General features: G+C 54.1%; 1 protein-coding gene across 1 annotated transcript; it reads right to left on the bottom strand.

Annotated features, from left to right (window-relative positions):
• Positions 1 to 3,938: 3,938 nt before the first annotated feature.
• Positions 3,939 to 14,230, bottom strand: PLVAP (plasmalemma vesicle associated protein). The gene is made up of 6 exons (XM_056512383.1): positions 13,701 to 14,230; positions 9,853 to 9,931; positions 8,163 to 8,752; positions 6,606 to 6,720; positions 5,144 to 5,210; positions 3,939 to 4,313 (listed from the first exon to the last, which is right to left on the bottom strand). Exons 1-6 carry the CDS (start codon positions 14,076 to 14,078, stop codon positions 4,307 to 4,309), a joined length of 1,236 nt encoding a protein of 411 aa, XP_056368358.1. The 5' UTR covers positions 14,079 to 14,230; the 3' UTR covers positions 3,939 to 4,306.
• Between the last annotated feature and the right edge of the window lie 3,596 nt (positions 14,231 to 17,826).

Genomic DNA, 17,826 nt, shown 5'->3' with positions numbered 1-17,826 from the left:
CAAAAAGACACAGGAAAAAAAACCCCAAAAGGTCCAGAAAAAAAAAAAAGTCCAGGGAAAAAACCAAAAATGTCCAGAAAAAAATTCCCAAAAATGTCCAGAAAAAAAACCAAAAAGACACAGAAAAAAAACCCCAAAAGGTCCAGAAAAAAACCCAAAAATGTCCAGAAAAACCCCCAAAAATGTCCAGAATAAAACCCAAAAAGTCACAGATAAAAACCCCCAAAAAGGCCCAGAAAAAAACCAAAAATGTCCAGAAAAAAAACCCCAAAAATATCCAGAAAAAAAACCCAAAAATGTCCAGAAAAAAAAAACCAAAAATGTCCAGGAGAAACCCCAAAAATGTCCAGAAAAAAACCTCAAAATGTCCAGAAAAAAACCCAAAAAGTCACAGATAAAAACCCCCAAAAACACCCAGAAAAAACCCAAAAATATCCAGAAAAAAACAAACAAACAAAAATGTCCAGAAAAAAACCCCCAAAAATGTCCAGAAAAAAACCCCGAAAAATGTCAGAAAAAAACCACAAAAAGTCACGGGGAAAAAAAAAAACCAAAAAAAAAAACCACACAAAAAAAACCCAAAAATTGTCCAGAAAAAAACCTCAAAAATTTCCAGAAAAAAACCCAAAAATATCGAGAAAAAAACCCCAAAAATATCCAGACAAAAAACAAAAAGACACAGAAAAAAAAACCCCGAAAAGGCCCAGAAAAAACCCAAAAAGTCACAGAAAAAAAAGACAAACCCAAAAAGGCCGAGAAAAAACCCAAAAATGTCCAGAAAAACAAAAAATATCCAGAAAAAAACAAAAAGTCACAGAAAAAAAAAAAAACCTCAACAAATAGACCCAGAAAAAAACCCAAAATGTCCAGAAAAAAACCCCCAAAAATATCCAGAGAAAACCCAAAAAGTCACAGAAAAAAACCCCAAAAAGGCCCAGAAAAAACCAAAAAATATCCAGAAAAAACCCAAAATGTCCAGAAAAAAAACCCCAAATGTCCAGAAAAAAGACCCAAAAAGTCACAGAAAAAAACACCCAAAAGGTCCTGAAAAAAACCAAAAAATATCCAGGAAAAAACCCCCAAAAATGTCCAGGAAAAAAAAAAAAAAAAAAATCCAGAAAAAAACCCCCAAAAATGTCCAGAAAACCCCAAAAAATGTCCAGAATAAAACCCAAAAAGTCTCAGATAAAAACCCCCAAAAAGGCCCAGAAAAAACCCAAAAATATGCAGAAAAAACCCCCCAAAAATATCCAGAAAAATAAAATATATCCAGAAAAATAACCCAAAAATGGCCAGAAAAAACAAGTCACAGAAAAAAAAAAACCCAAAAAATGTCCGAAAAAAAACCCAAAAAAATATCCAGAAAATCCTGAGACCGTTTGTCACTTTTTTTGTCACTTTTTTTGTCACTTTTTGTTTTTTTTTTGTTTTTTTTTGTCACCTCCCGGGCAGGAAGGAGCGGGGGGAGGGGACGCGGTGGCAGCGCCACCCTCGGTTTGGGGACATTGGGGAATAAATAAAAAAATCCCGGGAATAAATTCTGGGAATAAAATAAAAAAATCCCGGGAATAAATTCTGGGAATAAAAAAAAAATTCCGGGAATAAATTCTGGGAATAAAATAAAAAAATCCCGGGAATAAATTCTGGGAATAAAAAAAAAAAATCCCGGGAATAAATTCTGGGAATAAAAAAAAAAAAAAATCCCGGGAATAAATTCTGAGAATGAATAAATCCTGAGAATAAATCCCGGGAATAAATCCTAGGAATTAATAAATCCTGGGAATAAATCCTGGGGATAAATCCTGGGGGAAAATCCTGGGAATGAAAAAAACCCGGGAATAAATCCTGGAAAAAAAAATCCTTGGGAAAAATTCCCAGGAATAAATCCTGGGAATAAATACCGGGAAGAAATCCTGGGAATAAATCCCAGGGAAAAATGCCTGGGAATAAATCCTGGTGGGGAAATCCTGGGAATAAATCCTGGGAATTAATAAATTTTGGGAATAAATCCCGGGAATAAATTCTGAGAATAAATCCTGGGAGTAAATCCAGGAAAAAAAAATCCTGGAAAAAATCCCAGGAATAAATCCTGGGAATAAATCCCAGGAATAAATCTTTTAAATAAATCCTGGGAGGAAATCCTAGGAATAAATCCAGGGAATAAATACTAGGAATAAATCCTGGGAATAAATCCCTGGTGATAAGTACTGGGAATAAATCCTGGAAAAAAAAAACCCAGGAATAAATTCTGGGAATAAATCCTGGAAAAAAATCCCTGGGAATAAATCCAGGAAAAAATCCCTGGGAATGAATCCTGGGAATAAATTCTTGGAATAAATCTCTGGGAATAAATGCAGGGAATAAATCCTGGGAGAAAAACACCTGGGAATAAATTCCAGAAATAAATACCAGGAATAAATTCTGGGAATAAATTATTGGAATAAATCTCTGCAGGGAATAAATCCTGGAAAAAAATCCCTGGGAATAAATCCAGGATAAAAATCCCTGGGAATGAATCCTGGGAATAAATTCTTGGAATAAATCTCTGGGAATAAATGCAGGGAATAAATCCTGGGAGAAAAATACCTGGGAATAAATTCCAGAAATAAATACCAGGAATAAATTCTGGGAATAAATTCTTGGAATAAATCTCTGGGAATAAATCCTGGGGGAAATCCCTGGGAATAAATCCAGGATGAAAATCCCTGGGAATGAATCCTGGGAATAAATTCTTGGAATAAATCTCTGGGAATAAATCCTGGGAATAAATCCAGGAAAAAATCCCTGGGAATGAATCCTGGGAATAAATTCTTGGAATAAATCTCTGCAGGGAATAAATCCTGGAAAAAATCCCTGAGAATAAATCCAGGAAAAAATTCCTGGGAATGAATCCTGGGAATAAATTCTTGGAATAAATCTCTGGGAATAAATGCAGGGAATAAATCCTGGGAGAAAAATACCTGGGAATAAATTCCAGAAATAAATACCAGGAATAAATTCTGGGAATAAATTCTTGGAATAAATCTCTGGGAATAAATGCAGGGAATAAATCCTGGGGGAAATCTCTGGGAATTAATCCAGGATAAAAATCCCTGGGAATGAATCCTGGGAATAAATTCTTGGAATAAATCTCTGGGAATAAATGCAAGGAATAAATCCTGGGAGAAAAATACCTGGGAATAAATTCCGGGAATAAATTCCAGAAATATATACCAGGAATAAATTCTGGGAATAAATTCTTGGAATAAATCTCTGCAGGGAATAAATCCTGGAAAAAAATCCCTGGGAATAAATCCAGGAAAAAATCCCTGGGAATGAATCCTGGGAATAAATTCTTGGAATAAATCTCTGGGAATAAATCCTGGGAATAAATCCTGGGAATAAATCCAGGAAAAAATCCCTGGGAATGAATCCTGGGAATAAATTCTTGGAATAAATCCTGGAATAAATGCAGGGAATAAATCCCTTCCCCACTGCAGGGGACCAGGGGACAAGGACAGTCCCATCCTTTGGGGACAAGGACACCCTCAGGTGTTTCCCACCCTTCTGTGCCGATCCAGGCTGGAATTCCCACTCCCCAAATCCCGATTTTTCCATGGATTTCCATCCACATGAATTGTCCCCAAATTCAGGACCAGGGGACAAGGCCACCCCTGTCCCTTGTCCCCAAGTGTTTCTCACCCCCCCCCGTGCCGCTCCAGGCTGGAATTCCCACCCCCCAATCCCATTTTTCCAAGGATTTGCATCCATGTGATCAACAAATTGTCCCCAAATTCAGGACCAGGGGACAAGGCCACCCCTGTCCCCATCCCTGATCCTTTGGTGACAAGGCCACCCCTGTCCCTTGTCCCCAGGTGTTTCCCACCCCTCTGTGCCGCTCCAGGCTGGAATTCCCACTCCCCCAATCCCATTTTCCCAAGGATTTCCACACACACCAGCAGCGAGTTGTGCCCAGATCCGGGGCTGGCTCTTGGGGGGGTTACATGCGCTGGGGACGGGGACAGGGACAGGGACGGGGGACAGGGGACAGGAAGGGACAGGACAGGGGACAGGGACGGGGACAGGGACAGGGGACAGGGACAGGGATGGGACAGGGGACAGGGACATGGAGACAAGGAGACAGGGGACAGGGACAGGACAGGGACAGGACAGGGGACAGGGAGGGACAGGGGACAGGGGACAGGGACAGGACAGGAACAGGGGACAGGGACAGGGGACAGGGGACAGGACGGGGACAGGGACAGGACGGGGACAGGGACACGGTGCCATCCGTGCCGCCGCAGCTCCGGCCGTTCCGGTCCCGGCGTTATCCGCTGTGGGGAAAGGGCGGGGCTGAGCGCACGGCCCGAGCGGGGAGGGGCGGGGACAGCGGGGACACCTGTCACCTGTCACCTGTCACCTGGGTCACTGTCACCTGGGTCACCTGTCACACCTGTCACCTGGGGCACCTGTCACCTGGGGCACCTGTCACCTGACATCTGTGTCACCTGTGTCATCTGTGTGTCACCTGTCACCTGTCACACCTGTCACCTGGGACACCTGTCACCTGGGTCACCTGTGTTACCTCAGTGTCACCTGACATCTGTGTCACCTGTGTCACGTGTCACCTGTGTGTCACCTGTCACCTGGGTCACCTGTCACCTGACATCTGTGTCACCTGGGTCACCTGTTACCTGTGTTACCCCAGTGTCACCTCAGTGTCACCTGTGTCACCTGTCACCTGGGTCACCTGGTTCACCTGTCACCTGTGTCACCTCAGTATCACCTGTGTCACCTGTCACCTGTGTGTCACCTGTGTCATCTGTGTCACCGCTATCACCTTTGTCACCTCTGTCACCTGTCATGTGTGTCACCTGTGCCACCTGTCTCACTGTGTCACTGGTGTCACCGGTGTCACCGGTGTCACCTGTGTCACCTCTGTCACCCCAGTGTCACCTCAGTGTCACCTGTGTCACCTGTGTGATCTCTGTCACCTGTCACCTGTTTCACCTCCGTGTCACCTCAGTGTCACCTGGGTCACCTGTCACCTGTGTCACCTGTGTGATCTCTGTCACCTTTGTCACCTGTGTCACCTGTGTCACCTGTGTGATCTCTGTCACCCATGTCACCCGTGTCCCTGTGTCCCTGTGTCCCTGTCCCTCACCTGGAGCTCTTCATGTACTGCTCCACCATCTGCAGCATCCGCTGGACGTCCTCCAGGTTCTTCCTTCCTGGAGGGGTTGGGATGGGATGGGATCCGTGGGATCCATGGGATTTATGGGATTGGGATGGGATCCGTGGGATTTATGGGATGGGATCCATGGGATTTATGGGATTTATGGGATTGGGATGGGATCCGTGGGATTTATGGGGTTTAGATCCATGGGATTTATGGGATTTATGGGATTGGGATGGGATCCGTGGGATTTATGGGATTTAGATCCATGGGATTTATGGGATTTATGGGATTGGGATGGGATCCGTGGGATTTATGGGATTTAGATCCATGGGATTTATGGGATTTATGGGATTGGGATGGGATCCGTGGGATTTATGGGGTTTAGATCCATGGGATTTATGGGATTGGGATGGGATCCGTGGGATTTATGGGATTGGGATCAATGGGATTTATGGGATGAGATCCATGGGATTGGGATTGGATTGGGATTGGATTGGGATCCATGGGATTTGGGTTGGAATTGGGATGGGACTGGGATCTATGGGATTGGAATTGAGATCCATGGGATTTATGGGATTGGGATCCATGGGATTTATGGGATGAGATCCATGGGGTTGGGATTGGGATGGGATCCACTGGGATTTATGGGATGGGATCCATGGGATTGGGATTGGATTGGGATCCATGGGATTTGGGTTGGAATTGGGATGGGACTGGGATCTATGGGATTGGAATTGAGATCCATGGGATTTATGGGATTGGGATCAATGGGATTTATGGGATGGGATACATGGGATCCATGGGGTTGGATTGGGATCCGTGGGATTTATCGGATTTGGATCGATGGGATTTATGGGATGAGATCCATGGGGTTGGGATTGGGATGGGATCCATGGGACTGGGATTGGATTGGGATCCATGGGATTGGGGTTGGAATTGGGATGGGGTTGGGATCCATGGGATTGGATGGGATCAATGGGATTGGGATGGGATGGGATTGAGGTTGGGGTTGGGATGGGATTGGGATTCATGGGATTTATGGGAAGGGATCCATGGGATTGGGTTTGGAATTGGGATGGGATTGGGATCCATGGGACTGGATGGATCCATGGGATTGGATGGGATCAATGGCATTGGGAGTGGGATCCATGGGATTTATGGGATGGAATTGGAATGGGTTCAATGGCATTGGGATTGGAATTGGGATGGGATCCATGTGATGAGGATGGGATCCATGGGATTTATGGGATTTGGATCGGGATGGGATGGGATACAGGGATTGATGGAGATTGGCATTGGGGTGGGATCCATGGGATTGAATGGGATCAGTGGGATTGGGATGGGATTGATGGGAATTGGGATCCATGGGATAATGGGATGGGATAACGGGACGGCCAGCAGGGTGACCCGGTGTCCCCAGTGTCCCCAGTGTCCCCGCAGGACTCACCCAGGGTGCCCAGCGTGGCCGGGTTCCCCAGCAGCTCCATGTAGGGGCCGGGAGCGGGGAAGGAGCCGGAGCGGCCGAGCGGCACCCGGGAGGGTGGCAGCGCCAGGGGGGACACCTGCGGGGCGGGGACACGGCTCAGGGTGGCACTGCTCAGGGTGACACTGCTCAGGGTGGCACCAGGGAGCGGGGACACGGCTCAGGGTGGCACCAAGGAGCGGGGACACGGCTCAGGGTGGCACCAGGGAGCGGGGACACTGGGCAGGGTGGCACCGTGACACTGCTCAGGGTGGCACTGTGGCACTGCCCAGGGTGACACCATGACACTGCTCAGGGTGGCACCAGTGAGGGGTGACACTGCTCAGGGTGGCACCGTGACGCTGCTCGGGGGTATCCCCATGTCCCCGTGTCCCCAGTGTCCCCAGTTCCCCGTGTTCCCAACTCCCCATGACTGCAGTTCCCCATGACCCCATGTCCTCACTGCCCCAATGCCCCAGTTCCCCAATTCCCCAACTCCCCATATCCCCGTGTCCCCATGTCCCCATGTCCCCATGTCCCCCATGTCCCCATGTCCCCGTGCCCCCGTGTCCCCAAATCCCCATGTCCTTGTGTCCCCAATGCCCCATGTCCTCATGTCCCCATGTCTCCATGTCCCCGTGTCCCCATGTTCCCATGTCCCTCTGTCCCCATGTCCCCGTGTCCCCATGTCCCCGTGTCCCCACCTTGGCCATACACGCCACCAGCTGCTCCCTCAGCGCCTGCACCACCACCCGTGTCCCCAAATCCCCATGTCCCCATGTCCCCAATACCCCGTGTCCCCATATCCCCAGTGTTCCCATGTCCCCAGTACCCCGTGTCCCCATGTCCCCGTGTCCCCATGTCCCCGTGTCCCCATGTCCCCTGTGTCCCCATGTCCCCGTGTCCCCATATCCCCATGTCCCCAGTACCCCGTGTCCCCATATCCCCAATGTCCCCGTGTCCCCATGTCCCCATATCCCAATACCCCATGTCCCCGTGTCCCCATGTCCCCGCGTCCCCACCTTGGCCATACACGCCACCAGCTGCTCCCTCAGCGCCTCCGCCTGTGCCACAACCCGTGTCCCCAAATCCCCATGTCCCCATGTCCCCAATATCCCGTGTCCCCATATCCCCATATCCCCCGTGTCCCCAAATCCCCGTGTCCCCATGTCCCCATATCCCCTGTGTCCCCATGTCCCCGTGTCCCCATATCCCCATGTCCCCAACACCCCGTGTCCCCGTGTCCCCACGTCCCCGTGTCCCCGCGTCCCCACCTTGGCCATACACGCCACCAGGTGCTCCCTCAGCGCCTCCGCCTGTGCCACCACCCGTGTCCCCAAATCCTCATGTCCCCATGTCCCCAGTACCCCGTGTCCCCAAATCCCCATGTCCCCAGTACCCCGTGTCCCCATATCCCCATATCCCCAATCTCCCCATGTCCCCAGTACCCCGTGTCCCCATATCCCCATATCCCCAATCTCCCCATGTCCCCAGTACCCCGTGTCCCCATGTCCCCATATCCCCATATCCCCGCGTCCCCACCTTGGCCATACACGCCACCAGCTGCTCCCTCAGCGCCTCCCCCTGCGCCACCGCCGCCTTCCTCTTCTCCTCCAGCTCCTTCCTCTCCTTCTCCCTCTGCGCCTCCATCCTCCTCCTCTCCTCCGCCGCCTCCCTCTGGCGCTGCTCCGCTCCCTGCGCCCTCCTCTCCTGCTCCTGCATCTCCCGGGAGCAGTTCAGCCGGCACTGCCGCACGCTCAGCTCGCAGCTCCCCTTCCAGACGAACTGCGAGTCGCGCTCCTGCTGCTGCCGGAACAGATTCTCCACCCGGCCCCGGATCTGCTCCAGCTCCTTCTCGGCGTCCTTGCACTGGAACTGCCTCACCAGCTCCGAAATCCGCGGGAGTTTCTCCTTCAGGTCGCTCTGGAGCGAGCTGCACTTGTGTTTCTGCACCTCCAGCTCCACCCTGCTCAGGTCGCCCTCGGTGGTGGCGCTTTTCAGGTCCTGCTGGCACCTGTCCCTCTCCTGGGTGGCTTTGGCCAGCTCGGCTCGGCTCTGCTGGTTGTTCCCCTCCAGGGTTTTTTTGGATGAGGTGGCCTCGTGTAGTTGTCGCTGCAGCTCCAGCTTGTCGGCTTGTGGGGGACAAGGTTTGGGGGATTTGGGATCCCCCCCCGGGTCTTCCCCCAGAGTGTTTGGGGTGATGGCTCTGCCTGGGATGGGTCATTTTGGGGGTGCTGGGGGTGCCCAGGTGGGTGGGGAGGGAGAGTTGAGGGGCTCTAAAGGGCGGGGAGGGAGAGTTTGGGGTCTCCGAAGGGCGGGGAGGGGGTTCTGAGGGTCTTCAGGGGGTGCTGGGGGTCCCCAGGATGGTGGAAAGGGAGAGTTTGGGGTCTCCAAAGTGTGGGAAGGGAGAGTTTGGAATCTCCAAAGGGTGGGGAGGGGGTTCTGGGGGTCTCCAAGGGGTGCAGGGAATCTCCAAAGTGTGGGAAGGAAGAGTTTGGGGGTCTCCAAAGGGCGGGGAGGGGGCTCTGAGGGTCTTCAGGGGGTGCTGGGGGTCCCCAAAGGGTGAGAAGGGAGTGTTGGGGGTCCCCAGGAGGGTGGGAAAGTGGTGCCTGGGGTAGTCAGAGGGTGGGGAAGGAATTCTGGGGGTCCCCAGAGGGTTCTGGGTGTCCCAGGACGGTGGAGAGGGGATTTTTGGGGTCCTCAGGGGGTTCTGGGTGTCCCAATTGAGTGGGAAGGGGATTCTGGGGGTCCTCAGGTGATTCTGGGGGTCCTTAAGGGATTCTGGGGGTTCTCAGGGGATTCTGGGGTTCTCAGGAGTGTGGGGAGGGGATATTGGGGGTCCTCAGGTGATTCTGGGGGTCCTTAAGGGATTCTGGGGGTTCTCAGGGGGTTCTGGGGTTCCCAGGAGTGTGGAGAGGGGATATTGGGGGTCCTCAGGTGATTCTGGGGGTCCTTAAGGGATTCTGGGGGTTCTCAGGGGGTTCTGGGGTTCCCAGGAGGATGGGGAGGGGATTCTGAGGGTCCTCAGGGGATTTTGGGGATCCTCAGGGGATATTTGGGGTCCTTAGGGGATTTTGGGGGTCCTCAGGGGGTTCTGGGGTTCCCAGGAGGGTGGGGAGGGGATATTGGGGGTCCTCAGGGGGTTCTGAGGGTCCTCAGGGGGTTCTGGGGTTCCCAGGAGGGTGGGCAGGGGGTCCCCAGGGTGGTTTTTTTGGGGTGGGGGGTCCCTTACCGTTGCAGGAGGTGTTGATGACGGCGGTGAGCATGTGGCACTGGGCCAGCATCACCTGGTGGTACACGAGCTCCTGCAGCTGGGCGGGGGGAGGAGAGGGGTCTGAACACCCCAAAAACACCAGAACAACACCCCCAAAACACCAGAACAACACCCCAAAAACACCCAAAACAACACCCCAAAAACACCCAAAACAACACCCCAAAACCACCCCCGGCATCATCGCGGTCCCCAGAGGTGACAGAGAGGCGGAGGAGGAGGAGAGGGGTCGGAACACCCCCAAAAAAACCAAAACAACACCCAAAAACACCCAGAACAACACCCCAAAACCACCCAAAACAACACCCCAAAAACACCCAAAACAACACCCCAAAAACACCCAAAACAACACCCCAAAAACGCCCAAAACAACACCCCAAAAACACCCAAAACAACACCCCAAAAAACACCCAAAACAACACCCCAAAAACATCCAGAACTACACCCCAAAAACATCCAGAACAACACCCCAAAAACACCCAAAACAACACCCCAAAAACATCCAGAACTACACCCCAAAACCACCCCCGGCATCATCGTGGTCCCCAGAGGTGACGGAGAGAGGCAGAGGAGGAGGAGAGGGGTCGGAACACCCCCAAAAAAACCAAAACAACACCCAAAAACACCAGAACAACACCCCAAAAACACCCAAAACAACACCCCAAAAACACCCAAAACAACACCCCAAAAACACCCAAAACAACACCCCAAAAACGCCCAGAACAACACCCCAAAAACACCCAAAACAACACCCCAAAAACATCCAGAACTACACCCCAAAAACATCCAGAACAACACCCCAAAAACACCCAAAACAACACCCCAAAAACATCCAGAACTACACCCCAAAAACATCCAGAACTACACCCCAAAACCACCCCCGGCATCATCGCGGTCCCCAGAGGTGACAGAGAGGTGGAGGAGGAGGAGAGGGGTCGGGACACCCCAAAACCACCAGAACAACACCCCAAAAACACCCAAAACAACACTCCAAAACCACCCAGAACAACACCCCAAAAACACCCAAAACAACACCCCAAAAACACCCAGAACAACACCCCAAAAACACCCAAAACAAGACCCCAAAAACACCCAGAACAACACCCCAAAAACACCCCCGGCATCATCGCGGTCCCCAGAGGTGACAGAGAGAGGCGGAGGAGGAGGAGAGGGGTCGGAACACCCCAAAAACACCCAGAACAACACCCCAAAAACACCAAAACCACACCCCAAAAACACCCCCGGTACCAGCTCAGGAGCGGCGGGAGAGCTCCAGGAGATGGGGAGGAAGAGGAGGAGAGGAAAAACGAGGAGGAAGAGGAGGAGGAGAGAGGTCGGAACACCCCAAAAACAGCTCGAGCACGAGGCGCCGGGAGTTCGAGAGGAGGAGGAAGAGGAGAAAACACCCCAAAAACTCCCCCCGGCATCATCCCGGTGCCCACAGGCTGCAGAGAGCCCCGGGGATGAGGAAAAGGAGGAGGAGGAGGAGGAAGAGGAGGAGGAGGAGGAGGAGAGGGGTCAGAACACCCCAAAAACTCCCCCCGGCATCCCCTGATGGGCTCTGGGAGAGCTCCAAGGACAAGGGAGGATGAGGAGGAGAGGGAGGAGGAGCAGGAGGAAGAGGAGGAGGAGGAGAAGGGTGAGAACACCCCAAAAACAGCTCGAGCACGAGGCGCCGGGGGTTCGAGAGGAGGAGGAAGAGGAGAAAACACCCCAAAAACTCCCCCCGGCATCATCCCGGTGCCCACAGGCTGCAGAGAGCCCCGGGGATGAGGAAGAGGAGGAGGAGGAAGAGGAGGAAGAGGAGAAGGAGAGGGGTCAAAACATCCCAAAACCAGCTCGAGCACGAGGCACCGGGGGTTGGAGTGGAGGAGAAAGAGGAGGAAGAGGAGAAAAGGGCTCAGAACACCCCAAAAACTCCCCCCGGCATCTCCTGATGGGCTCTGGAGAGCTCCGGGTGCAAAAGGAGGAAGATGAGGAGGAAGAAGATGAGGAAGAAAACCCCGAAATCACAAAACTCGCCCTTCTCCCCTCGCCACCCCAACCCGAGGGGACGAGGCGGCGACACCCGAAATTCCCAGCCCGGGATGGGAATTCCAGGGAATTCCATCCCGCGGGGTTGTCAGGGTGCTGGGATTGTTCTGGAGTGGAGAGGGGGTAAAAAAAATATAATTAAATTGGGATTTCATTCCTTCCATCCCATTTTGGCGCTCCTGGAATCGTCTGGGATTGTCTCCTGCCCTAAAATTCCCAGCCCCGAAATGGGAATTCCAGGGAATTCGATCCCGCCTGGTTATCAGGGTGCTGGGATTGTTGTTTTTGGAGTGGAGAGGGAGTAAAAAGTTTGGGTTTCATTCCCTCCATCCCATTTTGGCGCCCCTGGAATTGTCTGGAACTGTCTCCTGCCCTAAAATTCCCGGAATGAGAATTCCAGGGAATTTGATCCTGTCGGGTTATCAGGGCACTGGGATTGTTATTTTCGGAGTGGAGAGGGGAAAAAAATTTGGATTCCATTCCTTCCATCCCGTTTTGGTGCCCGTCGCACCCCTGGAATTGTCTCCTGCCCCAAAATTCCGAACCCCGAAATAGGAATTCCAGGGAATTCGACCCTGTCGGGTTATCAGGGCACTGGGATTGTTATTTTCGGAGTGGAGAGGGGAAAAAAAATTGGGATTCCATTTCCTCCATCCCATTTTAGTTCCCATCGCACCCCTGGAATTGTGTCCTGCCCTAAAATTCCCAACCTTGCAATGGGAATTCCAGGGAATTTGCTCCTGTCGAGTTTTCAGGGCACTGGGATTGTTTTTGGAGTGGAGAGGAAGTAAAAAAATTTGGATTTCATTCCTTCCATCCCATTTTGGCGCTCCTGGAATCGTCTGGGATTGTCTCCTGCCCTAAAATTCCCAGCCCCGAAATGGGAATTCCGGGCAATTCGATCCTGTCGGGTTGTCGGGGTGCTGGGATTGTTATTTTTGGAGTGGAGAGGAAGTAAAAAATTGGATTCCATTCCTTCCATCCCATTTTGGTGCCCGTTACACCCCTGGAATTTTCTGGAATTGTGTCCTGCCCTAAAATTCCCAACCTTGGAATGAGAATTCCAGAGAATTCCATCCCGCCGGGTTATCAGGGCATTGGGATTGTTGTTCCTGGAGTGGAGAGGGGGAAAATAAATTGGGATTTCATTCCTTCCATCCCATTTTGGTGCCCGTCGCACCCCTGGAATTGTGTCCTGCCCTAAAATTCCCAACCTTGCAATGGGAATTCCGGGGAATTCGATTCTGTCGAGTTTTCAGGGTACTGGGATTGTTGTTTTTGGAGTGGAGAGGAAGTAAAAAAATTGGGATTTCATTCCTTCCATCCCATTTTAGTTCCCATCGCACCCCTGGAATTGCGTTCTGCCCTAAAATTCCAAAACCCGAAATAGGAATTCCAGGGAATTCCATCCCGCTGGATTATCAGGGCACTGGGATTGTTATTTTTGGAGTGGAGAGGAAGTAAAAAATTGGATTCCATTCCTTCCATCCCATTTTGGCCCCCCTGGAATTGTCTGGGATTGTGTTCTGCCCTAAAATTCCCAAACTTGGAATGGGAATTCCAGGGAAATCGATCCCACCGGGTTATGAGGGCATTGGGATTGTTATTTTTGAAGTGGAGAGGGAGTAAAAAAATTGGGATTCCATTCCTTCCATCCCATTTTGGTGCCCTGGAATTGCGTCCTGCCCCAACCTTGCAATGGGAATTCGGGAGAATTCCATCTCTCTGTTCCCCCTGGGACTATCCTTCCCCTCCCAAAATCCCGGGGGATTCACCTGCGGGCCGCTGTTGGAATTCTGGCTGCTGTTACATTTCTCCAGCTCCCTCTGCACCTTCAGCGCCAGCGCCTGCAGCTTGTCCTTGTCCTTGAGGGTGGCGTTGAGGGCTCGGCTCAGGTTGGCGTTGGCGGCGCTCAGGGTGACAATCCTGCCGTAGTGACCCTGCACCTGCTCCTCCAGCAGCCTCAGGTGAGTGTCGGTGCCCGCCTGCGCGTTCCCGTACACCATGAACAGCACCAAGCCCAGGATGATCAAAAATTGGATCAGCGAGGTGAAAAGGAAAATGTATTTGAGGTAAAAACCGCAGTCGCGCTTGGGCATCGCCTCCTTGTGCTCCAAACCGAATTTGGCCATGGCGAAGCTGCTTTTCTCCATCCTCAGCCCCGCTTCTGGCCGGCCCCACCCCGCGGGGATCGCGGTTTTTAGGGGGGTGGTGTTGGGGTGGAGCAGCTCCCGGCGCGGTGTTTATATCCCAGGATTTAATATTTCCTCCTGCCGGGCTCCTTCCTGCCGTGCCGGATGCTCCCGGGGACCCGGCGGGTTATCCGGGCAGAGCTGCCGCTGGGATTGTTCCTGGAGAGGAGAGAGGAAAAAAAAATATAAATAAAAATAAAATAAATGGGGTTTTGCTCGTTCCATCCCATTTCGGCGCCTTTGGGATTGTCTGGGATTGTGTTCTGCCCCGAAGTTCTCACTCCCTGCGTGGGAATTCGGTCCTGTAGGGTTATCAGGGAGCTGGGATTGTTCCTGGAGAGGAGAGAGGGAAAAAAAATAAATTAAAAATAAAATAAATGGAGTTTCGCTCGTTCCATCCCATTTCGGCGCCCTTGGGATTGTTTGGGATTGTGTTCTGCCCTGAAATTCCCAACCCTGGCGTGGGAATTCGGTCCTGTCGGGTTATCAGGGAGCTGGGATTGTTCCTTAAGTGGAGAGAGGAAAACAATAAATTGGGATTTTATTCCTTCCACCCCATTTTGGTGCAAAGCGCAGCCCTGGAATTGTGTCCTGCCCCGAAATTCCCAGCCCTGAAATGGGAGTTCCAGGGAATTCGATCTCTCCTGGAATTGTCTGGAATTGTGTCCAGCCCCAAAATCAAGTAATTCCATTCCTTCCATCCCATTTCCGTGCCTGGGGACAGGGAGGGGACAGGGAGGTGACAGGATTTGGGACAGGATTGGGGACAGGGAGGTGACAGGGTCGGGGACAGCTCTGCCGTGGCTTCCCAGCATCCCCGGTCCCACTTTGAAGCGGGTTCCAGGAAAGTTGGATTTTCCTGCGGCCGCATCCTGTGCAAAGGGCAGCGACACATCCGGGCCCCCCCTGAGAACCCCCCGGGCCTCGGGGGGATCCCCCCGTGCGCCCCTGACCCCCCGGGAGGGGACAGCGGTGACATCCCGGTGTCCTGAACCCCCAGGAAGGGACAGAGGTGACATCCCGGTGTCCTGAACCCCCTGAACCCCCCGGGAGGGGACAGAGGTGACACCCCGGTGTCCTGAACCCCCCGGGAGGGGACAGCGGTGACACCCCAATGTCCTGAACCCCCCGGGAGGGGACAGAGGTGACGCCCCAATGCCCTGAACCCCCAGGAAGGGACAGAGGTGACACCCCGGTGTCCTGAACCCCCAGGAAGGGACAGAGGTGACACCCCGGTGTCCTGAACCCCCGAGAGGGGACAGCGGTGACACCCCGGTGTCCTGAACCCCCCGGGAAGGGACAGCGGTGACACCCCGGTGTTCTGAACCCCCAGGAAGGGACAGAGGTGACACCCCAATGTCCTGAACCCCCCGGGAAGGGACAGCGGTGACATCCCGGTGTCCTGAACCCCCGGGAAGGGACAGCGGTGACACTCCAATGTCCTGAACCCCCGAGAGGGGACAGAAGTGACATTCCGGTGTCCCGGGGGCGCTTCCGCGGCTTCCTGGGATGAGGCGGGGGACCCCAAACCCCAAATTCGAGGTTTGGGAAGGTTTGGGATGGGGAGGGGGAGGGGAGCTGGGAATAGAAATCCTGAACTGGGAATAGAATTCCCGAACTGGGAACCGAATTCCCGAGGCAGGAACAGAATTCCCGAACTGGAAATAGAATTGCTGAACTGGGAACAGGATTCTCGGTCTGGGAATAACATTTCCGAACTGGGAAGAGAATTCCCGAACTGGGAGTAGAAATCCCGAACTGGAACAGAATTCCCCAAGCGGGAACAGCGTTCCCACGGGGTGTGATGGGTTAATTAGGGCGGGGGGTTAATTAGGGCTGGGGGTTAATTAGGGCTGGGGGTTAATTAGGGCGGGGGGTTAATTAGGGGTGGGGGGATTTGTGCTGCGAGGAGCCCTCGGGACGGGATCCAGGGGTGGAGGGACACGGGGACAGGGGGGCAGTGTCACCTCGGGGAGTGGCAGTGTCCCCTCGGGGTGTCAGGGATGGCAGTGTCCCCCCGCGGCGGTGGCAGTGTCCCCTCGGGGGGGTCCGGGATGGCAGTGTCCCCTCGCGGGGTCAGGGGTGGCAGTGTCACCTCGGGGGGTCAGGGATGGCAGTGTCCCCTCGCGGCGGTGGCAGTGTCCCCTCGGGGGGGGGTCAGGGGTGGCAGTGTCCCCTCGCGGCGGTGGCAGTGTCCCCTCGGGGAGTGGCAGTGTCCCCTCCGGGGGGGTCAGGGGTGGCAGTGTCACCTCGGGGGTGGCAGTGTCCCCTCGGGGGGGGTCAGGGATGGCAGTGTCCCCTCGCAGGGATGGCAGTGTCCCCTCGGGGTGGGGTCAGGGGTGGCAGTGTCCCCTCGCGGGGGTGGCAGTGTCCCCTCGGAGTGGTGTCAGGGATGGCAGTGTCCCCTCGCGGGGGTGGCAGTGTCCCCCCTCGGCGGTGGCAGTGTCCCCCCTCGGCGGTGGCAGTGTCCCCTCGCGGCGGTGGCAGTGTCCCCTCGGGGTGGGGTCAGGGATGGCAGTGTCCCCCCGCGGCGGTGGCAGTGTCCCCTCGGCGGTGGCAGTGTCCCCTCGGGGGGGCCGCGGGTGACTCAGTGTTATTTGCAGCTCAGGAAAAGGAAGCGGCGGTAGCTGAGAACGGCTCCGGCAGCGACACCAGCGCAGACACTTCCCGGTCCCCGAGGGACCCGGGGGGCAGCCGGGGCAGGAAACAGCCACCGGGCAGGGCCAGCCCCGCCACCGCCCCCCCGGATCCCCCCGGGGCCCCCCGGGCATCCTGCGGGGCTGGGGGTCGCGATATCGGCGTGGGATGGGGACAGGGTGACAATGGCGGTGACAGGAGCGATGTCCCACAGCCCGGCCCTTCTCTGTGGGATGGGGACAATGTGACAATGGCGGTGACAGGAGCTGGGGTCGCATCCTGACCCTCCCGGACTCCCCCTGAGCGTCCTGCGGGGTTTTGGTGTCGCGATATGGGCATGGGATGGGGACAAGGTGACAGTGGCCGTGGTGGACACCCCCAGGCACCCTCGGTGACACCGAGGGACAAAGTGACACCCCTCCAGCCATCCCACCCCAAGCGCCACCCTTTGCCTTCGCTGAGTCCCCAAAGTGTCCCCACGGTGTCCCCAAGGTGTCCCCACGGTGTCCCCAAGGTGTCCCCAAGCCCGCCCGACCCGCAGGGACCGGGTTGGGGACACGATGCCACCCCCGTGCAGGGACAGACACCGGGACTGGCCCCACGACAGCGTGAGAGGTGTTTTGGGGTCCCCCAGTGTCCCCTCGGGTGTTTTGGGGTCCCTCGGTGTCCCCTCGGGGTGTTTTGGGGTCCCCCAGTGTCCCCTCGGGTGTTTTGGGGTCCCTCGGTGTCCCCTCGGGGTGTTTTGGGGTCCCCCAGTGTCCCCTCGGGTGTTTTGGGGTCCCTCGGTGTCCCCTCGGGTGTTTTGGGGCCCTGGCAGAGCCTTGGGGACCTCGGGGTGGGAGAAATCCTTGGAGTTTGGGGGGGGACATTTGGGATTGGGGAGGGGACATTTGGGATTGGGGAGGGGACATTTGGGATTGGGGAGGGACATTTGGGATTGGGGAGGGGACATTTGGGATTGGGGAGGGACATTTGGGATTGGGGAGGGACATTTGGGATTGGGGAGCGGGGGACAGCGGGCTGGTGGCGCAGGGACATGTCCCGGAGAGCAGCGCAGATTTTATTGCCCCAA

The sequence above is a fragment of the Oenanthe melanoleuca genome, chromosome 28 (assembly GCF_029582105.1).
Source record: "Oenanthe melanoleuca isolate GR-GAL-2019-014 chromosome 28, OMel1.0, whole genome shotgun sequence".
Classification (NCBI taxonomy): Eukaryota; Metazoa; Chordata; class Aves; order Passeriformes; family Muscicapidae; genus Oenanthe; species Oenanthe melanoleuca.
This window is presented reverse-complemented; position numbering and strand designations above follow the sequence as displayed.

What these genes read in the sequence shown, in the direction of transcription:
- PLVAP (XM_056512383.1), bottom strand. Translation starts at nt 14,078, where the DNA reads ATGGAGAAAAGCAGCTTCGCCATGGCCAAATTCGGTTTGGAGCACAAG. An exon ending in CATCAACACCTCCTGCAACG is followed by an intron (nt 8,753 to 9,852) that starts GTAAGGGACCCC and finishes GTCCCCCACAAG; the next exon opens with CCGACAAGCTGGAGCTGCAG. An exon ending in GGCCACGCTGGGCACCCTGG is followed by an intron (nt 5,211 to 6,605) that starts GTGAGTCCTGCG and finishes CAACCCCTCCAG; the next exon opens with GAAGGAAGAACCTGGAGGAC.